Here is a 25,083-nt window from a genome sequence, read left to right as displayed (position 1 = left end):
CACTCCTATCAACCCCACGATGCAGTCGGATGTCTTTCTCATGTCCTCCGGCAGCGATGTGGGTGATGTAGAAAGAATTAGCAACAAGTACGTTTAGAATTGATAGCTCCAAGAGCAGGCTTGGTCTGGGTGTGTAGTCCCGCTGCGGAGAGGAGAGCTGACCGCAGCGTGTGAGTTTGCAGCACAGTACAGACACGATGGGAACACAGTCAAGAACACGGCAGCCCCACCTGTTTCAGAGCCGCCCCCCCCCCATTCCCACGGACGCATTTCCCAAACAAGTGACTGCACGGGTAATGCATCTCACAATTTATTCACTTTGGACCACAGGGCCACTCGAACAGACTTTATCCACATTGCCTTAGTGCATCTTTTTTTTTTTTTAATTTGAAACCATCAGTGCATTCAAATAAAACAATTAGATCAAATATGCTATAGTTAAACAGATTTGACATTTGTTTAAGATGTTAGACTAACACCACCATTTAATAGGTAGCCTTCATGGGGTCCATGGAAGCCAACAGGTTTTAAGGAATAAAGAATAGCAGGAAACCAAATATGAATTTGGGGGCATTTTAGAAAAACAAATCACAAAAAGTGTCATTAAAAGCATCATTGCATTTTTAAACCTTTCAAACTTCCAAAATGTGATTTTGAACATTATGCAAATATTTTAGAGACAGAATAATATTTTAAAAAATATTATCCATTTCTCGAATGATCGGGAAAGCAGAGGTGACAGGTGACTTCAGTTTCACAGGCAAATATATATGGGGTACACATTTGTATGTCTATTTTCTGATTGCCTCTCACTCCAGGTAATGAGGGTGCTTGGTCCACATGGGGCTCGTCAGGAGCAAACTTTACATTGGAATCTGGGGATGTACTGTATGGTGATTAACATAATATAATAAAATAAAATTAAAAAAAAAAAAAGAATTGCCAGACGGTGTGAGAGAAGTGGGACGCTGAGCTTTGCAACACCTTACTGGGGAAAGAATGAGAATCAGGTGCAACCAAAAGACAATCCTCAGTTGGCTTGCTCTTCACAGCTCAGGAAGATGAGAAAAATGTGTTCACCCCGAGAGTTACTTCTGGAGAACTTCAGGGAGAAAATCTGGAGCCCCTGATCTGTATAAAGGGAAGGTAGGGGGCTTGGTCGGTGGTGGAGGACCCCCAGTGCTGTGCCCCTGGTTAGAGCAATTCTTTATTCCCCACAGGTGATATGGGCACAGAATTGAGCCGTCTGAATTGGAGGCACGAGGAAGCAATTTCGCCTTTGCTGCATTTGCCCCAGGAGCCCACATCCTTAGAGTGAGGTCTGTTTGCTTGATGCTGATGCCACCAGTCTCTCAGCCCTGTCAGTTGTTGCTCTCACTTCTGCTGCTAGAAGAGTTTTCCTGTTTCCCCTTCTGCCTTGCAGCTGGTGGGGTAACAGGGCCTTACCAAGAAAAAGGAGCCTGAGTTGTGGGGTCAACACTCAGCGGTGAGATGAAGACACTAAGAAGTAGGTAAGCACCCAGGCCTTGGTCCCAGAGACAGTGACCTGTGAGGATAAGTGTGTGACAAAGCCCAACCCAGAGACCTTCTAATGGGGTCAGGAACCTGGGGGACTCTACAGCATCCCTTCCAAGGAGGTGACTAGCTGGTCCTACTAAAATATCTATCCCAGTTGGGTAGGGGGGTTGGGTTCAGATCCCTGGGCCTCGGGGGACCGAGCAGGTGCCCTGGGGTGTCTGGAGCAGCAGGTTGTGGAGGTGCAGAGGGGACCCACCTAAGGTGTCTGGGCAGGAGACCCGAGCTGCTGGCCTCTCTGGGCCTGGAGCAGCTGGACAAAAAGTGCAGCGTCGCTCTGCCCTTGCTGGCAAATCTCGGGGGAGGGTGGGAGGGGTCCCGAGACAGTGATTTGACTTTGATGCAGCTTTTGTCCACATCTAGCTCAAGGCTGCAAACTGCAGGGGATGGGAGTCTCCCGACTCTTCAGGGTTGCCACTGGCCGTACCGTGGCTTCCCCTCTGCCTCCCTTCTTGCAGGCTTGAGTGTCCCTCCAGCCCCTCTCCTTCCTGTGGGAACGCACGCAGAGTTGACTTGACAGAGGGGGAGTGGAGCATTTGGCAGTGGTGACTTTGCTGCAGTCCCTGTATTTTCATGAAACAGCACCAAGATCAACTGCTCCCTCCCCCTCTCTTAAAGCTGGAGGCTCAGAAGACAGGGATCTGGTCTCTCCGGACCACATCCAGGTCATCATCCAGGGTTAACAAAACCTGGAGCGAGAGAGGCAGAGAGGTGAAGGGGATGCACAGTCATAGCCATGGTAAACCCCTACTTTGTCTCCGAGGCTCACGCAGGCTGAGGAGACAGCGCCCTTCCTTGCCTTTCTGTCCCCTACGGCTCTCTGCAATGCATCGCTCTCTACCAGCAATTACTAGGATTACATGGTGCATTTATTAATTCATTCAAGTGTTTATCAAGGGTCTATGATGTGCTATTCTAAATGCCAGACATATAGTTTGAAACACAAGAGACAAAACTCCCTACCCTTCTGGACCTTACATTTGAGAGACAGCTTCAGACATGAAGCCGACCCGTGAGTACAGGATAGCACGCTAGTGAGATGTGCTAAGTACAGTGTACTAGGTAATAATATGTAATAAAAACAGTAACGAAAATTGAACTATGGAGGAAACGCAGGAAGTATGCGGTGGGGAAAGGTAAAAAAGCGCTGATACGGTGGCCAGAGAAGTCATCACTTAGAAGGGGACATTGGGCTGACGATCTAGAGGAAAGGAAGTCTTTTTGCATAGACTGTTGCTACACAAGAAATGCACACGCCTCCTTCATTTTTAGTTCCCTCTACCACCACTCTCTTCACGTGGGAACTTTCATTCCACTTTTGTTGTCTTTGTCTCTCTAATGAAAATGTTTATCAGAAACAAAAGTCACGAGGAGCGAGGTTCAGGCGGATTGTTGAACTTCCCCAGCTGGCCACGAGGGGACAGCCCCGCTCCACTCTCGAGTTTGTGCGGGGCAGCGCGCGCACCCCGGGCAGGGCTGGGAGCGCAGGTCCCGCCGCGATGTTACTTGCCCGCAGAATCCGTGTCCAGGCACCAAGCACTTTTAATTTGGAAAAGTCTCTAAATGAGGATGAAAGGATGCCAGGAGTGATCATCCAAGGTTGTTAGGCTACGCATAGCTTCTGGTAAGGTATTTGGGCCGCAAGAAATGGAAGGATTACAGGAGAGATCTGGGGCTGACTGGTGAGAAGCAGCAGAGGCCTGGCTACTCTCCTGAGCTCTCTAGGAATTTGTAAAATATTTGTAGGAGATTCAGTGAGACTGGAAGAGGAGGAGGAATGTGAGGGTAGCACAAGAAGGAATAATGTAATGTTACCCAAATGAAAGTGAGTGCCAAGTGATTCCTGGCGCGATTCAGGGCACGTGAGTTCTAACAACCAATTCAGGCCAGACGTTGTGCCATTTCAGAAAAAATCATTTTGTCACTCTGTCTTAAAATATTGGAGAGTAAAAGGAAAACGAAAATAAAGATCTAACTGAAGGATACAACTTAAGAAATAAAATAATCTGTTTATTGAATTACGATGAGGAATTGGAAAGCAAGTTGGAGAGAAACACAAAAGGGTAACAGGGGAAAAGACAAAGTATGGGATGTGAAGAAAGAAGAAATTCACAAGAAGGTACTAATAGGGGCTTGTGGGTGGCTCAGTCAGTTAAGTGGCTGCCTTTGGCTCAGGTCATGACCCCAGGGTGCCGATGGAGTCCTGCATCAGGCTCCCTGCTCAGTGGGGTCTGCTTTTCCCTCTGCCTGCGGCTCTCCCCTAACCCCCTCATTCTCTTTCTTTCTCTCAAATAAATGAATACAGTCTTTTTTAAAAAGTATATTTCTTAAAAAAAAAAAGTATTTATAAACTCACCAAGAATGAGAAAAACAGGGCAGTGGCAGAGAGGAAGTGCCAGATGTCATGGTCGTCAAAGAAATCCAGTAGGATACACTCCCGGTTCTTCTCCCGGGATTCAGCTGGGGTGCCCTGGAGGAAGATGAGGCAGGATGTGGGTGAGCATTCCCACAGTTCAACTGTTCAGAGGGCTGAACATCCAGAAAGCTACAAAAAGGCTACTAGATGCCTGGCTCAAAATGAGCTTCCAAGAAAACATGAGAACGCACAAAAACCTGTGCACAATATTCACGGCGGCAGCATTTGTAAGTGCCGAAGAGTGGAAACAATCCAAACATCCATCAACTGATGATAGAGAAGTGCGGGCTCCACACAGGGGAGTGTTACTCGGCAATAAAAAAGGATGGACAGGGATACACGCCACAACACGGATGAATGCCTATGCCAGACTCAAAGGCCACCTGTTGTGTGATCTGTGGATGAGAAATGTCCACAACAGGCAGAGCTCTAGAGACAGAAGGCAGATTAGTGGTTGCCTATGGCTAAGGCGTGAGGGAGAAATGGGGCGCGACAGCCAGCGGGCACAGGCTTGTTTCTGGGTGACGAAAATGTTCTAAAATTGGTTACGGTGCTGGAGAGCGGAGGCTTCTCTGGGACTGGATGTAGCCCTGATTTCCCAGACCTCGGCTTTCCGCTCCCTGCGCAGAGTTATAAACCCCGGTAGCTGGGTATCTGTGTAGGGACGCGGATTGTGAGAAGAACACACCCTCATCAAGGTTTCTGCACACGTTAAACAGCCATGGTTGGGGTGGGGGGCGCAAGACGACCCGTCATGAAGATCAATTCTGCCGCGTCGTGAGGGCCCCGCACGCTGACCAGGCGCTGCCCTGACGCTGAGGACAGCATGCCATTTATGCGTGGGTAGGACACTCCACCCGTTCTAGAGAAAGCTTTCATTTCGAAGACAGACAGCCACAAGCACGTGAACAGAGGGAGGTAGAAAGGTCCAAAAGTTGAGATGGAGGGAGAACAATTTCTTTGCAAAGAAAACCGCTCTTACCTCCCAGCTGCTGAGATTCTGGAAGAAAAAGTACAGGGAGGCGGCCCACATCCCAGCAGTGGCCACGATACAGAAGAGCGGGATCGGGAGGAGCTTCTCGGAGCTGCGGAGCTGTGGGTGGGAAGCAGATGCCCCGGCGCTGTGGGTCCTGCGTGGGCAGGTCCCCAGGGCTGCGGGCGGGGTCCCCCCAGCGCCACGCTTACCTTCATGATGATGTAAAAGGCCAGGTAGAGCAGCAGGTTGCAGATGAAGATGCCCAGCATGTAGGAAGCGAAGTCCCTGGGCCGATAGATGAGTCCAAAGAGCGCGCTGAGCGTGAGGAGGAATGACTTTGTAGGCATAAAGGTGGATTTGTAACATTCTTGGCTTTTTCACTCCCCCCTTTATTCTGGCGAGGAGGGGAATTAAAATTTTAACCTAAGCAAATTACCACACCTCCTTCAGACCTTGCATTTTTGGTGATTATAAGTTTCCCCTAAGTGGATGTACCACAATCATCTTTCCTCTCTAGGTGCCTTGCGGCTTTTCATTATTCTGAACACGGCAATGGATAAAGGAATACCTTCAGACATAGCGTGCTTTGCTTTGCGTTTTCTTTCTTTCTTTCTTTCTTTCTTTCTTTCTTTCTTTCTTTCTTTCTTTCTTTCTTCCTTCCTTCCTTCCTTCCTTCCTTCCTTCCTTCCTTTTTTTCTTTCTTTCTTTCTCTCTCTCTCTCGCTCTCTTTCTTTCTTTCTTTCTTTCGTTCTCTCTCTCTCTCTTTCTTTCTTTCTTTCGTCATTTAAGATTAATTCATGAGACTAGATTACTAGAAGTAGAATTATCTCAAAAATTGGCTTGACACATCGAATTTTTGCTAGCTGTCTATGGTTTTTATTTTTTTTTAAAAGATTTTATTTATTTATTTGACAGAGATAGAGACAGCCAGCGAGAGAGGGAACACAAGCAGGGGGAGTGGGAGAGGGAGAAGCAGGCTCACAGCAGAGGACTGATGTGGGGCTCGATCCCATAATGCCGGGATCACGCCCTGAGCTGAAGGCAGGCGCTTAACCGCTGTGCCACCCAGGCGTCCCTCTATGGTTTTTAAATTAACACAAGTTTATTTTGGTTGGGGTTTAGTATTAGCATTTAGCATGTTCCAAATTTCTATTCAGGTATAAGAAAACTCTTTATTACATAACCCTTTCCATGTCCTTGGTTTGAAAATCTTGTTTTTAATAAATATAGACACACCCACAGAGTTGGATTTCTATCCTCTCCGTGCTGCTTCGCTAATTTTTTTCTGATTTCTAATTTTGGGTCACTGTGTTATTACTTTAGAGTATGTTAGATTATCTGGTTAGGCTAGCTTGCACTACCCAACATGGTAACTACATGTGGCCATTTAAATTTAAATTAATTAAATAAAATTGAAAATTCAGTTCCTCAGTCACACTGCCACATTTCAAATGTTCAGTAACCATATTTGGCTAATAGCTACTGTATGGGACAATGCCATGTAGAACATTTATATCATTCCAGAAGGTCCTGTTGGATAAAACTGGACCAGTCACTATATTCCTCTGCCCTTCCTTCCTTCCCTTAATCTTCTTTTGCAGAGACCTTTGGAAATTTTGTGCTAAGTAGGCAAATAATTTCAGAATAAAATCCTATTAACTTAATTCCAATTTTAAGTCGAAATTTATGCATTAACTTGAGAATGAATATCTTTACAACAGTTAATTCCCAGCCAGGGCGCGACATCTCTCTTGGTTCAGTTAAGTTTTCCTTTATGTCTCCTAATAAGGTAGTTAAATTTTCTGCAGAAAGAGTCCTCCTGTCTTTCAAAGTTTATTCCTAGTATTTGAAGTGTAAAGCTGTTATTAATGAACTCTCTTTTTGTTCACTTTTTATTCCAACCAACTTTGTTCTATACAATACAGGAAATTTCCTCCTCCCAGAATTTGAGTTCTTCAGTATGCCAAAAACTCTTGTTTTCATCTTTCACTCGGATTCATCCATTATTAGCATTTGCCACATTTGGTTTATCTCTCTCTCTCTCTCTCATTCTGTGTGTGTGTACCTACATATATACATACATATATCTCTCTATATATATGTACACACACACACACCATTCTTCCTCGTGATCGTATGAGTGTGATTCCTTTTAAAATAACATTCAAGGTTCATATAAGTCACTCCATGTCTTCTAATGTCCACGAGAAACAGGATGGCGGAACAAAGAGGAAGGTAACCCCCTACCAGGCTCTCATAGTGTTGGTGTGTCATCACACCTCATTCATCCCTGCGGGCCTTGGTGCCCGAAGAGCTCCTGTGTAAGAAAAGAGAGGCTTTCACCTTGTCTTGCGAGCAGTTCATGGGTTTGGTTTTGGTCACATGAGAGGCAGGGACAAGCCAGGTGTGTGTGAGCTCTGGGGACATGGTTATCGGTTGCTCTTTATCAAGCAGTTGGCCCCTTTCCTCCTTCCAGCACCCAGCACCCTGTCTTACAGTCATCAGGACTGTGGGGTCTGCCCACAGAGAGTGGTCAGGAAGAGCACCAAGGTGAGCATTGCCAAGAATCACCCACCTCGATGTATCCCTACGAAAGGAGGGGTCCTTCACAGGAAGCAATCCCTGGGTGACAACATTATGGGAAGATTTTTCCAGAAGCCTATGCCCCAAATAAGATTTGAACTCTTATGATCAGATTTTGGCTGCCCCTGAAGGTGTGCCTTTTCTTCCATTCCTTTCATGTCTTAAAGGGGGGCAGGGGTAGGGAGTCATCTTTCTATCAGAGGTCACGGACCTTGATAGCATATCAGCTAAGAGCCATGAATAAAAGCAATTAAACTTACTGATTTTTTTGAGGGATTAATAAAATACCTCACTTATTCACATTTTAAAATTGAGAACAGGTTGTATAAAATAGTTACAGATAGCAAAATATATGTCTGTTGTACTGTTCTATTTTGAAGCAATTTGAAGAAAAAAGGCCAAGATGATAAGGGAAAGAGGAAGGAGAAGGATACTGGTGTGGTAGGAAGATTGAGACCTACAGGGAAAGAAATAAATAGGAAAGAGATTTGTACACACACACACACACACACACACACACACACACACACAGCAAGAAAGGGAAATGTCTGCTGGGTAGTGTTTATGGAGAGTTCTACAAGAATTTAAAACTATGCTTCATTTGTACATCTACTGGCATAATCTCCACCATCTACCTACGTAGTCTATCAACATAGATAACAAATTTGATGTTGGTCTTGCTGAGCAAATGAACTCAATGCATCAGTGCGTTGAACTCAACTCAACGCTTTACAAGAGGCCACTGGTGGTACACAAGGCTTCCTAGTGCACTCTTTGCAGGAGGAAAAATATCTTTCTTTCAAGTCCCTAGGGCAAGCACAGTCCTACACTCACCTTAGCTTCAGATTTCTTTATAAAAATAACAGCCAAGGAAAGTGAAACCACAGCGTTACAGACATCAGCAAAGAGAAAAGACGTGTCTTCCTAAGACTACTTACAAGGACCAGTTAACCAGATTCCCCACGACGAGCAGCACCATTCTGTCCTGGTAAGAAAACATCAAATGAGAGGATGCACACATTGTTTTTCTTTTAACCTACCACAGAGGAAGCATCGATTACGGGAAAACAATTGCCCGGTGGAAGAGTTTCCACGGTTCTCAGGATGCTGCACCGGCAGTCGGACCCTAATCCCCTAGAGAACAAACAGCACGGCCCGGGACTGAACAGAAGTGACTTCGTTAAAGAAGATGTGGTGAGTAAAGCCCGACTCTTACTGTTTCCCCCCAGTGTTTTGGGTAGCTGGGCACCTGGGGCCCACTCCTCGGTGAGCAGGTTGGTGGTGTGTGCAGCCGACTCAGTAGTTAAAACCGTTCTGCTCCTGCTGTCCCCTGCATAGTATTACTTCGTGGGCCACGAGAAAGCTCTTGGGACTCACCTGGGAGGCTCTGGTTTCCTACCCAGTACTCTGGCTCCAAGGACGCCCTGCAGCTTCCAGGCTCCTGGTCACTAAACACACAGCCTCAACACTAGAGGTATTGGTAGTGGGGAAAATAGGAAAGGTCCATCTCAAAGGAAAATGGCTCTGACAGAGATTAAGTCACAGTCTGGTCCTGCACCTTTGCCTAAAACTTAAAACTTTAAGGTGGTATCTGGTTATGCTTAAATTTGCATGGCCTCATCAACTATTTAAAAGTGGTGATTCTCTGTCTTAGTGGGTGATCCATCCGGTTTGGAGGAAGTATCTTCATTTAAAAAAAATGAATTCATCTATCAGAAAGACTGAAACATGGGGCGCCTGGGTGGCACAGCGGTTAAGCGTCTGCCTTCGGCTCAGGACGTGATCCCGGCCTTATGGGATCGAGCCCCACATTCAGGCTCCTCCGCTATGAGCCTGTTTCTTCCTCTCCCACTCCCCCTGCTTGTGTTCCCTCTCTCACTGGCTGTCTCTATCTCTGTCGAATAAATAAATAAAATCTTAAAAAAAAAAAAAAAAGAAAGACTGAAACATGGACCCCACCAAATGTCAGCGAGGATGTAGAGCAAAGAGAACTCTCATTCACTGCTGGTGGGAGTGCAAAATGGTACAGCCACTCTGGAAGATGATTTGACAGTTTCTTAGAAAACTAAATATATTTTTGCCATGTGATTTAGAAACTGCCCTCCTAGGTATTTATCCAAAGGAGTTTAAAACATAAGCCCACACAAAAACCTGCACATGAATTTATTTTTTTAAGTAGGTTCCAAGCCCAGTGCAGAGCCCAACGTGGGGCTCAAACTCATGACCCTGAGATCAAGACCTGAGCTGAGATCAAAAGTCAGATGCTCAACCAACTGAGCTACCCAGGTGCCCCTGCACACAAATTTTTATAGCAGCTTTATTTGTAATTGCCAAATTACGAATTGTCCTTCGGCAGGTGAATGGATAAACAAAACTCAGTAATGCACCCAGACCACGGAGTAGTATCCAGCGCTAAAAAGTAATGAGCCACCCAGCCACGAAAAGACACGAAAAACATCTTAAATGCCTATTATTAAGTGAAAGAAGCTAATCTGAAAAGGCTGAATTCTATATTATTCCAGCTATATGACGTTCTGGCAAAGGCAAGATTATGGAGACAGTAAAAGGATCAGTAGTTGCCAGGCATCGGGGGGAGGGTGAGGGGGGAGGAAGAACAGGGGGAGCACAGAAGATTTTTAGGGCAGGGAAACTACTTGGTATGATTTTAAAATGGTGAATCTTGTTGTTACGAATTTGTCAAAACTCAAAGAATGTACAACGGGCAGAGTGAACTGCAAACTAGGACTTGGAATAATGCTGATATGTTCGTGTAGCCTCATTGACTGTAACTAATATACAGTTCTGGTTGGGGGTGTCGAGAGTGCGGGAGGCTGTGCATGCGTGGGGGAAGGGATTGATGGGAAATCTCTGTATGTTCTGCTCAATTTTTTTGTGAACCTAATAAGAGGCTCTAAAAAAATAGTCTATTAGGGGAAAAAAAGACAGCCTGCGTCAGTTAATGTAAGCAAGCAAACAAACAAAACATTAATTGCTCTTCCTGGCTCACAGCTCAAGCATGCTTAACTCTCAAAATACTCCCAGGTCCTACTGGATTTTTAAGTTCTCATGTGAATAAGACCCTTCAGCCCCAATCCCCTCAATTTTTAGTGCCTATAGCTCCTGCCCAAGCTCTAGAGGGCCGAAATACTCTCATACGCCTATATGTAAACATCCTTAGATCGAAAACGAGTACCAGGTACTTCGTGAACTCCTGTGCGCCAGGCCCAAACAGCATCACCAGTTGTGGTCACAGCAGTCTATAAAGGGTGGGGCAGTGGCTCACGGGACCTATGTGGCCTTCCTAAGGTCACTGGCCAGTGAGCCAAGATAGAGCCGGGACCAGGGCCCCAATCCCTCTGCTCCGTGTATTGATGTATAATATACTGAAAACAGTGATGTTGAATTTTTAGGACTTGTGTTTCAACCATTAAGTAATAACCACAGTTTTGAAAAAATATTCTTGCCCCCTGCAAAAATCAAACGATGTATAAAAATCAAACAAATGTATAATGTGGAAAGCGTAAGTTCTTACTGAAAGCAACTGGAGTGACAGGTGCCCCATTTGCTTGAGACAGGCCTGGTTTGTGCCTGCTATCCCGGTACAATTACTGAGTGGGTGCCCCTCTCCTTTCCCCAAGTGAAATAATCACACCCCTTGGGATGATTTTGTACACGAACACCCTGCCTCGATCCTTGATTCTTCCCCACAGCAATTGTCACTGTTTAATAGTTTTCTATGCATACACATATGTTTTCTTTATACACCAGCACCATTTCATGTATAAAAATAGATCCAGCCCAGCTTGGTTTTCATGAGCGAGAAGAGTAAGTAACAAGCGCCTTCCCCCTAACTGGATCTCAGCCACCCGGGGCCATCTGGCTCTGTGATTCAGGGAACCTGAGCGTCCGCCCGCGCCGGCCCCTCCTCCCGCTCGGGGCTCCCTGGGAGAAGACCAAGGCACACGGGAGCGCGCACGTACCATGTACAGTGGCCGGCTGCACTGCTGGACGAAGTCCGTGTAGAACACCATCGCGACCCGTCGGAAAATCCCCAAGTCTGCTGATGACACAACCGCATGGTAAGGCCGAGTCAGAGGTCATACCAAATACTCCCATAGGGCCCAAGCGTTGAGGGCCAAGATGATGTCGCCTTCACCTTACGCTTTGCACGGCTAATAGGTCAGCAATACATGTTGCCCTTAAAAAACGGTGCTGTCCCGTGAGGCAACGAGAGGCAAGCATCACCCCGCAGAAAGACAAGTGCGGTGGGCACAGTAACTGCGCTCCCCAGTAATCTGGGTGCCTGGCCAGCCCTGCTGCGGTCCGCTCGGCTAAGAGTCCCTTTGTTAGTAGTTTACTCCAGGGCTGTTTCCTTCAGAGCAGAGACGTGATGGGGCCCCTCAAGCTACCTTAAAACATCTGCTCTCTCTAGAGGGTGGGGAATCCTAGCTTGCAAAAATTCTCATCTGTATTTCTCCACGTGGTTTTAAGTCAGTAAGAACTGAACCCAAGGGTACTGAAGTCTACGAAGCATGTTCAGAAGGTCTAAACTTGTACTGAAGCCGGAATCCAAGGGATGTACGTGAAGATGGTGAGAAAAAGATAGGAAAGAATTTTTAAATACAATCCTTCAGAAGCATAGGACGACACACAGCAAGTGTGTGTTTTACGATTGTTGTATGAACAGAGTCAGGGTCACAGGTGCAGCTGTCTTTCTGTGAACTGTCTACCCTGCAGACACCACGGGAAGGCTGGGGTCTGCTCAAAGCAAGCATTTCCGTGAGGGTGGACCCCAGCTCTGTTGCGAATGCTGTTCCTCTTCACGTTTACCCCTGAGGTCGATGTAACCAGACTTCACGAGACCGGATATACTGAGGGATGGAGGAGGGAGGGGTGGGTCCGTGCCATAGCCCAGAAGAGGCTCAGGACAGGCTGGGTTGGAGTAAATCCCTGCCTCTGAGGCCCTCTCTGCTCCCCTCCCCACACTGATCGTGCCCCATCTGGAAGGGGCGTTCAGGGAGCAGAGCTGTCAGGACAGCCCGGCGGGTCGCTTTGTTAAGAAAACTACCGAGAACCTGGGAAGGGTGGCTGAACGTTACCTGTATCAGACACATCTGAATCAGTGGGAAGCAGAGAAGAAATGAGAAAAGAAAATGATATAAGAAGGTAGCCAAACAGGTAAACTACTGGTCATTTTATTTTTCTCTCAAAACGACTTTCATTGTATTTTCCAATTTAAAAAAGTAACATTTGCTCATCATAGAGAACACAATCTTTCTGCCTGGCTCAAACATTCCCAAGTCTACCATTCCTCAAAGAGGGAAGCGGACATCTGTCTCTCCCCATCTCCTTTGGGTACCACTTGCAATGTGCAATCTGTCCTCTCTCATGAGCAATGCCTGACGTCGTTTTCTCAGGCTCTGGTAGCACAGTCGTGACCTGGGCAAGTAGCTCTACGGTTTCTGACCTCCTTATAAAATGCTCTGCCCCATAGCTGCTGCCTTTCCTGTGTCCACGTTCATTTTCAGGTGTAGCCTGAGGGCCACAGAGAAGGGTGTATGTCATTCTAGAAAGCAGAGGCAGCTTAAAAAATGGGCAGAGAGGCTGGGAATTCAGAGTTAACTGAGCCACTGTCCACTAACCCAACTTCCTGTCTTTGGACTAAATTTAGTTGTGACCATCGTCACCACAGAATGGCACATTTTCCTTTAGATGCTGCTAAATCTGTGACCACTTGAGGAAGACTCCCTGGGTAGAGAAATTGAACATACTCAGTGATGTTATACACTGGCTGTCCTCCATTTACCTTGGCTACACCTCTGTCCTGCACCGTGTCCCCAGGAGGCTGACTGCAGGACCCTGTAAGTGGATTTGCTCCCACTCCATGGATTTGGAGGGGAACCCCAGCAGGGGACTGGAGGGGCTCAGGAAGGAGAGTGAGCTAACAGTATTTTCCACCTGGTGCCCTCCCTGTGACGTTGCCTCAGACTGCCTCATGTCTGTCATCTAAAGGTCACTGCTCCTTTTAGAGTGACTTCCTCTCCTTCCACGTTTTGGTAAGCACTCCCTCCCTGTCCTTTTTGGGCTTTCCTGCTTCTGACTCCAGGTTGCCAGTCTACCCCATTCACTCTCCTCTACCCCGACCTTGTCTTATGAATGGTCCCTTTGTGATTAAATCCCCCATCTTTGTATGTGACATCTTTTTCCTGTTGAGACCATCCAGACTATTACATGGTCATAATATAACACATTTCTCCTTTTTTAAGAAGGTAAACTAATACAGTATGGCAAAATTGTATGGGGCAAAAGTGGTATAAATATATTAAAAGCTCCTTTATATATTACTCATGGTCACTACCGTTTCATGTATCTGTATTCAAGTTTATTTTTCTAACTCTGGGAGAACCTGGGAGCAGCCAGAACAACCATGCTTCAAATTATTTTCCTTTTCAAAGTTGACTTTGTATGACTTCACTCACCTTTGAGTCTGGAGGTTGGGGCATGACCAGAGTCCCAAACCAAATGTTCTACACATCCAGTTAGCGATGCTTCCACTGGGCAACTTGAAGGTACATTGGCTATGTCAAAGCCAAGGGCAAATCTGACTGTGCCCATGGGGAAAATTAAATTGTCAAAATTGTTTTATTCAGCTTTCTAATCTTAAAGCTACTTGTTTATGTAGAATCACTCTTAGACCTGGCCATATTTTAAAGGCCCTCGCTCCCCAGTGAGTGAGGGGTCTGCCGGGCGAGGGAACTATTCCCCCTTCTGGGCCACATTCTGAATTCCCAGACCCCAGAATTCCCTGCCCAGATGGACTTGAGTCCGCTCACAGAGCCTGCGTAACTCCCTTCCTCCGTCGACCTTCCCGAGGGCAGATAGCGCTGCTAGAGTGGGCACCTCTCGGGGCAAGGAGTGGCCAACTGGATGTTGGGCAAGAATGTCCATGTACATATCTGTGAGACCCCTTAAGATGCAGGACAGAGCCAGAGTGGAAAGAAAAGACAGGTAGAGCCTGGGGACCAGCTCTCCTAATCAGCTATGTTCTGGAGTGTTCTTGAGGAACTGACAATTTTAAATTTGAACCTGGACCTTCTCGGTTGTGAAGAAGGCATATTATATTTATTAGTTCATTGGCCAGCCTTCCTTCCTTCCTTTCTTCTTTCCATGCATTTAATAGTTTTTTTTAGTCTGCTTTACAACTTCAAAATTTTTACACATATGATATGTGGACTTTTATTTACAATCTTGCTTTGGGCTTTGCAAATATGAGGGATGGGCCTATGTTTATATGTAAATATTTTTCTTGAAATATACAAAAGAATATTTAAGAATATTTTAAGTCTGACTTCCTGGCCCTTAAAAGGACTGGGGAAAAGTAATGCTCTACAGTGACTCAAATCTGTTCCCGCATGTAGTGACTGACGGCAGCATATCAGAAGCTGATTTCCACGGAGCCATCAGTGCTCTAATGTGATATGTTTACATTATTGGGGGGAGTTCAGCAGGGGTCCTGCCTGTTAAGAATGGTAAGTCTCAAAACATTCGTTCCAGTCCCAGAATTTGAAAACAATATATAATTATACAATATATAATTCTTTGTGACCATTTAGCCTGCTCGGGGAAATGCTCCTTTTAAATGCTACAGACTGAAAATGATTCCTCTTTGTGGAACGGGTGGCGTGATGCCCACATCATTCTTGAAACACACTTTCAGCGTTCCGTGAGTTATAAAGCCCTGGGACTTGGGGCTGGAAGTCGGCCTCAGCCTGGGGTATGGCGAGCCCAGTTCTCGGTTGAAACGAGAACTAGTGGCAACAGCTCATTGTGATCCTACACAGGAGAGGAAGTTATTAAACACACAGAATTCAGAGCACATGTTCCTGATGACCAGCAATGCTTCTGTTTAGGGTAAGCAAAGACAACGCTTTCTTGGGGGACGCTCATCAGTGTGTTCAGTGTACAGTAACAGGTGACTCACCTATCTTGAAACGGCCCATGTAGTAGATCTGGGTGCTGAGGGCCAGGGACGCCAGGATATGGATCGCAGAGAAGATGACCCAGAACCACAGGTCATTTTTTCCAAACACCTAGGAGTAAAGATGGAAGTTACCTTCCTCTGGGGTCTTCCCCACAGAACTCATGAAAATCATTCTGTCTCTCACGTATGCATACGGAGTCAAAACCCCAGCTGTGCATGCATTGCAGTGTCCCCCCACTTCTGTGAGCTCGCAGGGATCTAACTGCACCAGAACGAATGGCTACCTGGCTAAACGACAAGGGGAGAGGGAAGACACGGGGGAGGCACTGAACAGCAACAGCGAAGGGGCAACAGGTGTAGGGCTGGGGGCTAATGCTCTTCAAGTAACTGCACACGACCACACGTGTCCCTGCACATTCCGCTCAGTCTGTCTCTCCAATCAGCTTGCAGCCTCTGCGCCAGTCTCTCCTGAGTCCGGTCCCAGCTTTACAGCGCAACTCTGCAGGGCTGGCCTTACAGGTGCCTCGTACAGTATTAGAGCTAACTAGCTCATTAAGTCCATAAAATCCCATGAATTAACCCACGACGGCCGCCTATCAGGAGCCAAGGACTGTGATTCATTCAAACTGTTCCCCTGAGGTCCAGCAAACAAACAACGGAACCCCCCCGTCCCCCCACCCCCGAGGGGGCACGCTTGGAAAGCGGGGCTGAAGGCCATGGGGCTGGGGGGGACGCACCACTCCGAGGACGGTGAGCGTGATGACAGCCGCGAAGGAGGCGTAGGCCGCGTAGGCGCTGGCATTGATGTCCGGGTGGCGCGTCTGGTAGAGCTTCAGCATGCAGAGCCCCGCGATCATGTACATGAAGGAGGTGTCTGAGGGCACACGGGACGAGCCGAGCAATCAGGATCCAACAGGCGACAGGCAGTTCCTCTGGGGCTCGGGAACCCCTTGCCTTCAGGCCCCGGAATATTTGCGCCCTCAGACGGTGGAGACCTCCGACCCGACGGCCTCCGCGGGCACGTTCTCTAGCCAGACCCCACACACTCGGCTTCTAACCCCTCCCAGGCTGCTCCGAGTTCGCGGAAGCCTAGTATCTGAGGACGTGATAAATAACTGACTGTCCCCACGTGCAGGGGAATTTGCGTGTAAATGCTGGTGGTCGGCAGCTATAACAGGGGTCCATGCTGGTGACAGGGCGCTGGGACAAGAAAAAGAATCCTAGGTGGCCGTCGACGGTCCTTATCAGCGCCCTGAAATGGATCCCCATTGATTGCCGCTCATAGATAGCTTTACAGCCCAGGAATGGTAAACAGAAATTAAACGTGGCGTCCCATATTACTCAAGAATGTAGCAAAACAGTTAAATGTTGGACAATAACATATTCATGATGATGGAGGGGAATGCGAACTCTCAGGCAGCTAGTGGGAGTGGGAATTCATACCCTGTAGAAACTGGGAAGTTGTTGGCAAAATGGAGGATGCATAAACCAGGTGACTCCAAAATTCTCCGTCTAGGTGTCCCAGGGAACCTCTCCCACGTGTGCACAAAGAGGACTGTGTAAGGGTGTTCACTGCAGCGCTATCTGCAGTCGCAGCACATCGGCAACATCTGGCCGGTGTTCAGTAGAGGAACTGATAAATGCAGTGTACATGTTTTTATTACAGAAGACGACAGTCCTTAAAAAGGAATGAACTGGATGTGCTTGATTCAATATTGCAAAGTTTTGAAAACATATTGTTGGATGAAAAAGAGTTGCAGAATGTGCTGTGATAAGTAAATATTAATTTACTACAAACGTAGTAAAATTATAAAAACAAACTGGACTGATAAATATTAGCCATAGCTGTTGCCTCTGGGGAAGGAGGGAGGGGAATAAGTTTGGAAAGCAATTCAAAGAACCTCAACTTTATCACAGCGTTTTATTTCTTAAAAGGAAGATTGAAGGCAAATATTTTAAAATGTTGGCATTTGTTCTGAGTGGTGGCTGATTACTGTTCTCTGCAGTTTTTTCTATTAAAAATGTTTCTAATTAAAAAAAATTAAATGTGACGGAGAATTTCTGTGGTGTTCTGGGTTTATAGACAGAGGCTAGAACACAGACATAAACATGACTGTTTTTAAAATTCATATCCTTGAGTGTGGGGGTCACTATTAATCGCCTACTACTAGCATCAGCACTTCCCCTCCTCCCTCCTGGCGGCACATCAGTACTAACTCAAATATTTTAGGCCCATATTCAATTCAGAAATGCATGCCTTTCCTATTTGTTTCAGCAAAGCTAACTCCAATCCCTGGTTCCACGGATGGGTCTCATTGGTCTAAAGGTAATCCCCCTCCTTTGCCACCATGATTGGTGTACGAACCTTATGCTTGAGCTGACTAGCAACTAGGGAATAATTCTGGAATGGGTTCATGACTATTTAAACTACTGAGGTGTGGAAGAACATTATCTGGAGGTTTTTGGCAAAGAAGTTTCCTCGCTCTTAAGTGAAAGCTCCTGGAAACCAGCTTGCTGCATCCACCAAACATCATGAAGTAGAGAAAGGAAGCCAGGACTGGCTGTAGCTATTTTTGCCATCATGAATTTCCTAAAAAGCCTGAGGATAAAATCAGCCTACAGGCAGAGCCCAACCCAAGGGATCGCAGAGAATTGGAGTCAGAGCCACCTGATGAATCAATGCCAAACCTTTCCCACCTTTGGAATTTCAGAAGTTGAGCTCATATTTGTCCTTACTATTTAATCCAGTTGGATTGGGCTTTCTATTATTTTTAACCCAAAGCAGTCTAATTGCTAAGTTAGTCCGAATTATACTGAGGGAACTTTCCAGATGTCTGTTGGTGGATTCTATCTGCCCGGCTGCCTAATGCTTAGCCCATTGTCCACCTGCAGATCTAACCATGGGATCATCATTCAATGTTGAGCCTTTGCTAGTCTGGGTGGTGTTCGTAGAGAAAAGATGGTACGACATGTGGAAACCATGCCCTGTGAGGAGGTGCCCTCAAATCACTTTAGCTCACATAAAATATCATTTAATTCTTGAATGCATTTGGGGATTGTCCCAGGACAAGACTCCTAACTCAAATCTGTGTGGTTGATGGAAATTCTAATTACCGAATTGGAAGTTGGAGTAATTAGGGCAGACGTGGTAACAAGCACTGAGCACTCCTTCCATCATCAGTGCGATGCCCATTGCATAGAAAACACCAAAGTGTTTAGGAATCCCATACTCCTGAAAGAGGAGAAAGTGTGGTCAGTGGAAAGACACCAATTGGTGATACAGCCATGCAATCTGGAAACCCAAGCTTCTGGCCTCCTCTTATTCTTTTCATGGAATCCATCACCACACCATCCAGCCAGATGTCCCTCCCCTTTGCAGATACTGTTTGGAACCATGACCCTTCCTAACTCCCACATCTGATTTATTTCCCCTCTCTTCACCATGGCAAAGATGTCCTTGGCTTCCAGGGCTCTGCAATGGAGAATGTCCCGGCGCAAGACTATCAGCAGGAAGAGGAAGCCCAGGAGCACGTGGCCCAGGTTACTGAGAATGTTGTTGAAGGCACTAAGGGATGAGAGGGAAACCATGAGAGAGTCCAGGCCATCCAAGAGATTTGGAGAATGAATGAATGAATGAATGAATGAATGAGTACTCTCAGCATTCCACATTTTCTGCCCAGTCTTATCAGATTCATGACTGGCAAATTATCAGAGATCATCTTTAACTTTACTCTTTTATTTTAGGCCTAGCCTGAAATAATGTGTCTGTTTCTGCTCTGGGATGCCTAATCGGCTTCCCTGACACCCACCCAATCCTCTCCAATCCTGATGGCACTGGCATGGAATGAATCCGGGGAAACAGCTGCTCCAAGGATGGGCAGCTTGGCCAAGAGTTCCAGCTACACTGTGAGAGGGAATTCTCATAGACGGACCCATGCTATGTGTGTCAATATTCAGCTCTGTAACTGTGAAGGGTCAGCTGGTCATAGCCAGCTACTTTATTTCAGGAAACTGAGGCTAGTTTAGTTCTGTAACAAGAAGCCTGGCTCCCAACTGCCAGGCGAATGCTCTTTCCACTTCACCATGTTCTGGTGGGTAGAGCATGGCCTCGGAGGCAGCAGGCCTGGGTTCGAGTCTTGATGTCACTAACAGTTGAGGGATCTCCCACGAGTCCTTACCTTTCTAAGCCTTAGCATCTTCATCTGAAAATGGGATTAATGATAATCCTATCTGTTTTAGGGGGCCGTTCAATGAATTAATATGGGAGCAGCTCCTGCAAACGGATGCCTGCCATCACAGCTAGGACCTGATCTTTTCAAAAACATCCCCACCCTCTTCTCAGCTGGTTATTCTTAGGAATTTCTCCGGAGGCCCCTAAACAGGAATGAGAGGAGCATGTCTGGTCTCAAAACTTCTAGATTTCATCCCTCTTTACCTTGACTGGGGTGGTTTTCCATTATTGTTTTTAGTATTTTTAAAAATTGACATCATATCACTCAGAAAGGAATCTCTAAATGCCTCACGGGCAGCCAGAGGACAGGGCTCACCTCAGGACGCCCAGAGGGTGAGCACAGAGGAAGTTGTAGTAGCAGATGTCCTGATTGCCAGTGACATTCGCCACCTGCAAAATTAAGAGGAGATGCCGCGTTTCTCCATCTGCTGAGCCCAGCCTGAAATCACAGAAGGCAGGCACTGCTCACAGTGGTTTACCATATAACCAGTGTCCCTTCTCAGCAGGGGATGGGCCATCATCTGCCACATTCACACAGCACAGGCTTATTAGGACTGTCACGATATGTTCTCTTTTCTAGATTCATGTTGGGAGGGTACAGAGCTGTCCCATTCTGTGCGTGGAAGTGATAACCACAGGGCAAGTAGACATGAGGAAGTGTGTGTTCAGTTTTCCACATTTAACATGATCTCTATCATTAAGAACCTTCCCAGACCATACACAGCTCTATCTTCTGACAGGGCCCTGAGGTATTCAGAGAATCTTGACATTATAAGCAGTGGTGCCCAAACCTCATAAAAGTCCTTGTCCTCATTGCATAGTAAGTATGGAACTGGCTAAATATTATTAGACCATTGGCTTTCAAACTTGGCTGTACATTAGAATCGCTGGGGATTTCATCAATACCGATGCCTGCTTCGACTCTCAGAGACTTGGATCTAATTTGGTTTGGGTACAGCCTGCACGCAGGGATTTAAAAGCTCCCCAGGTGATTTGATTAGAAATCAAATTAGAAACACCATCAGCCTCATCCTTTATAAGTAGGTGTTCTGTGTGTAATAAACGCTAGAGTTCGTCATTATGTGATCTGGACCCTAAGGTTCTATGAAGGAGTATTGGGGATTCTCAAGCTGCTTTAATTATTATCTTTGTTTATTTGTTTTTACTTTATTTTAGTTCTTATTTTATATATTTTTAAAATTTGAATATCTTATTAGTTTTGCAAAGCTGTGTTTAGTTTTATAAAAAAACATTTACCCTCAACGAGAGGGCACAGGCTAAATTAGACAGCAGGTTTCTTTGTTTTGGTCTGGAACTTTACTAATTCTATTCATTACCCCTTGATAATCAGAAGTTCAGCCTGGTAAATGACAGATATAGTTGGTAGATATTACGGCTGAAGGAGCTTAAGGTAATAAGTTCGAATTGGGTGACAAAATGATACAAGAGGTCCCAAGCCCTTCTGTGATGAAACAATTGGGAACTAGATATAAAGGTCCATCAAAGATGAAGCAACGGACAAGTCCATTTGGAACTGAAATGGGAAATTAATACTTGGACTGAGCTCAAGTGATATATACCTTTCTCTGTAAGTCATAGCAAAGATCTCTCCCTGCGGTACGAAAGCTGGGATTCTGGGATTCTGGGCAGCACTTACTGTCTGGTAGGTGATGACCAGCTGGATCACAGGCAGTGCATAAAACACAGCTATGGTGATGATGTTCCTAAGCAGGCAGAAAGAAATTAACAATGAAATATTTGCTCAGTTTTTTAAAAAAAGAATCCTTCCACCCTATAACTCCCTAGTTAACTTGTAAAAGTAACTAGAAACTGATGATAGAGTTCCTGTCTCTCCAGTGTTCCACTACTACAATCACTGGTAAAACTATAAATAATACTTGCTTCTGCTTTACCCAAATTACGGATGAGGCTCTATTTCTTTAGACTGTTGTTTGATTAAAAGTGTTCCGAGTGTAAGTAATGGGAGATGGCTCACATGAAGGGATGTGGCTCTCTAAGATACCTCTTAGTTCCAAAATGATGGTCCCACTATGAAGTTCCATGGGGCCCCCACTGCTCCTTGCTTCCCTTGAATATCTGTACCCCAGTAAAAAGGCATCCTTCCAGAGAAAATGGAAGGGCTGTCACAGCATCAGTTTGGGGTTTCTGAGCGGGGGGGTGGGGGTGGGGGAGGGGTGTCTCCTGCCAGGCAGCTTAGCCTCTCGGTTTGGAGAGAAGCTGCATCTAGGTGCTTGACCACCACAGGTCTATTTATCACTGGCTGGGGTACCATCTCCTTTCAGGGCGGTTTCCAGCTACTCTGAGATGCTGTAGACCTCTAGTCCCTGAAATCACTGGCTCTTCAAAGAGCCAGGCCGGGTGAGAAGACGGAATACATATTAAGAACATAAAAGCTCCAGTTTGGCATGTCTCATGGAAGGTAGTGACATGTTATTTCTACGTTGTCTTTCTGGAAATGGAGTTGGTGTGCTCCCTAAGCATATGGGATTCTACCGTCATTCTCATTTTTACTTTGTATGTATTTAGTTTAGGGCTGGTTGCCTTTCATAGTTTATTTTTGTTTTTCTTATAGAATGTGGCATGAATTCTTGAAACATCTATGCCTTTGCCTCATTAAACGGAAACTGGAGCCATAAGGGACTGTGGCTTTTACTCAGAAAACTTTCATTTTACTTAAGGGAACTGTGGTCCTAGTAGTCATCTACTCACCAAAAATAAATCTTGTATTTTTTGCTGACAATTCTCCGGTCCTTCCTGGACAGATCTGACAGGTAAAGGAACATCTAGGATACCAAATAAAAAGAGAATGCAAAACCGTATTTGGCTTTTTTTTTGCAGAAGAGACAAAGGGGAACTTTACAAAATTTCAATCCAATCCCTTGCTAGGGATTAAAATTATTTAATAAAACTTTTCTTTCACTTTCCCCCCCACAATATCTCAATAAAAATCCTAGTATTTTTTCTGGAATCGTAAGAATTGGCTGATACGGAAAACCTATTGGGAGTCTCAAATGCTTCCGGTATCTCTGGAACTGGTTTTCAGTTTTCAGAGATGCCCACTGTGTGGTTCTCGAATGATAGGATCGAAACTGGGCAATCTACTTTCATTTCCCTTACTGGCTAGAACACAGTAAAATAAATATATGCCAGAAAGAAGTGCGCTTTGCTCCTGAAGAATGATATGTGCAGAACCAGGGAGTTTTCCCAGGTATGCCCCTCAGTGAATCTTTTCTTCCATCTGCTGGATCCCTTCTTCCCTTATGGTCCTCAGTCAGTCACTTCAGACCTTGAGTGTTGTTGTTCTCGTTGTTGTTTAAAGTTTCATTTATTTAAGTAATCTCTACACCCAACATGGGGCTTGGACTTACAACCCAGAGAACAAGAGTCGCATGCTCTTCCTGCTGAGCCAGCCAGGCACCCCCAGACCCTGAGGACCCTGAGGAAATGCTCTGTTCCGCTTCACGTTCTCACTTTCTTCCTCCAGGAGGAAATGCTAATTAGCAGAGTATTGCTTTTAGTCTGTAGTCATGTTTTATCTCAAAAGCCCTCAGGGAAGTTTGGTTTCCCTTGAAAGGAAAAATAAAGGAAACTGAGGTCTGCTGAAAGTGTATTTGACTGTTGAACTTTCTGCCCTTGCCCAGAGTTTGGCCAGCCAGCAGTACCTTGGTCCGGATGACGTTCTTATCACTCTCGATGTCTGGCATGGTGTCGAAGTCACTCTCCTCCACGGAGCTGTCTGTGTCTGACTGGCATGTCTGCCCACCATCGGAGGAGGACATCTGCCTGCCAGGACTGGAGCTGGACTCCTCTGAAACAGAGAAAACTCATCTGCCTTCCAGAGCTAGAAAGGACCCGTACAGCCCATTCCTCTCTGCAAAAAAGCCCTGTGCTGACTCATTCTTGAAAATGTTGTGTTGGTAAAAATGAACTCATTACCCACAACACGTTCTTTCTCTCAATTCCCCCTCAATGGACTTCTGATTTTCCTCTTCTCCTATGTTTTATGTTTAAATTGTCTATTTCTAGGGCTAAATACATATTAAGAACATAAAGGCATCTGCTCTGTTAAAGTATTTGGATGCAAAAAATAAGATTATGCTTATACGTCATGTTTCATATTTTATAATATGAACATAAATATTTAAACATACACACGCACAGTTATGTATAGCATCTACCACAAATCCGTGTGAGCACACACATATCCAGCAGCTGTACATTGCTCGTGGATAAAGTCTTTGTACACCGAAATCCCCCACATGCTGTATCTACGATTACATAATGAGAACAACACACTCGGGAGGAAGAATCCTCGTGTTCTCGTGGATGTTTCCCAGAGCAGATGGGAATTTGTGCAGCTTGATGAGCACATGAGCTGAGCCTACTTTCCGCTTTATTTTTTCTGTTCAGAGAGTTTAAAAAAAAAAAAAAACCACCACCACAACAAAACCCTGTTCTTGCAGAGCCGGAAATAAGTAGCCTGCATGAAACCCACATGCTTCTCAAAGGTACAGCACACCCGAGCAGGAATAAGGACTCCCAGACCCTCTGCCCTGACATTTTAAGCGAACCATTCATAGACCCACAGGAATTCTGTCTCTTTCAGGCCACGCAATGAACACTGGGGGGTTGCCATGTGAGTGACTAGGTTCGATTATGAAGTTAGCCAGCATGAACGATTGTCAGGCTACGGCCATGTTCACCTGCAGCACAGCCTTAGTCTTCCGATCGCCCTTACTCCACTGAAACCTGAGGATGAAACAGCTGGTCAATTGATGTCAGGCTCCCTGACATTGACTCTGACACAATGTTCACGCCCCGAACTTAGGCTGGGTGTGAAAACATCCCCACGGGGACATTGGGAGTCGATGGCAACCACCATAGGGAATTCTGCTCACGTGTGACTGGCACAGAAGAACAGAACTGGAGAGGGTTCGAGATGGAAGGAGCCTTCCAGATCACCCAACTGAATCATCTTATAAAGGAAAGACAATCCTACATGATGACTGCCTTGCCCATCTCACAGTCAGTAATGGCTGGAGGGCCCTTTGTATCCTAGTCTCTGGAGAATTAGGAAATACTTCAATGAACGGACTCATTGTAGGAAATACCTATTGCCCCGTAATTGCTTCCTTCAGGGGTGCCGGCAGCAATGGGATGTGACACCGCCATATTTCCAGAGCCTGTTGGAAAGAAATGCAGAGGCCAACACTTTATGTCCAGTTGCCAACACAAAACAACACAACTCTAAGTAGTTTGAATCATCAGGCCACAACCTTTTAAACTTGATTTTCTTTTTA

General features: G+C 45.8%; 1 protein-coding gene across 9 annotated transcripts in view; it reads right to left on the bottom strand.

Annotated features, from left to right (window-relative positions):
* Positions 1–297: 297 nt before the first annotated feature.
* Positions 298–25,083, bottom strand: part of SIDT1 (SID1 transmembrane family member 1) — a 92,853-nt gene continuing 68,067 nt past the window's right edge. The window contains exons 11-26 of one of the 9 annotated variants that reach the window (XM_019804052.2): positions 24,895–24,966; positions 23,446–23,591; positions 22,493–22,566; positions 21,420–21,486; positions 20,079–20,152; positions 18,973–19,096; positions 18,646–18,763; positions 16,269–16,405; positions 15,532–15,640; positions 12,650–12,664; positions 11,531–11,607; positions 8,489–8,535; positions 5,177–5,282; positions 4,974–5,084; positions 3,932–4,045; positions 298–3,134 (exon numbers count right to left, since the gene is read on the bottom strand). In XM_019804052.2, coding sequence (XP_019659611.2) covers positions 3,078–3,134; positions 3,932–4,045; positions 4,974–5,084; positions 5,177–5,282; positions 8,489–8,535; positions 11,531–11,607; positions 12,650–12,664; positions 15,532–15,640; positions 16,269–16,405; positions 18,646–18,763; positions 18,973–19,096; positions 20,079–20,152; positions 21,420–21,486; positions 22,493–22,566; positions 23,446–23,591; positions 24,895–24,966 — 1,448 coding nt within the window. In that variant the 3' untranslated portion in view covers positions 298–3,077. Of the gene's footprint in view, positions 3,135–3,931; positions 4,046–4,973; positions 5,085–5,176; positions 5,362–8,488; positions 8,536–11,530; positions 11,611–12,649; positions 12,665–15,531; positions 15,641–16,268; positions 16,406–18,645; positions 18,764–18,972; positions 19,097–20,078; positions 20,153–21,419; positions 21,487–22,492; positions 22,567–23,445; positions 23,592–24,894; positions 24,967–25,083 lie in introns of those variants that run through there. The other 8 variants (XM_034658630.1, XM_034658653.1, XR_004624742.1 and 5 more) reach the window with 8 other exon arrangements.

Source organism: Ailuropoda melanoleuca, chromosome 1 (genome assembly GCF_002007445.2).
Source record: "Ailuropoda melanoleuca isolate Jingjing chromosome 1, ASM200744v2, whole genome shotgun sequence".
Lineage (NCBI taxonomy): Eukaryota > Metazoa > Chordata > Mammalia > Carnivora > Ursidae > Ailuropoda > Ailuropoda melanoleuca.
This window is presented reverse-complemented; position numbering and strand designations above follow the sequence as displayed.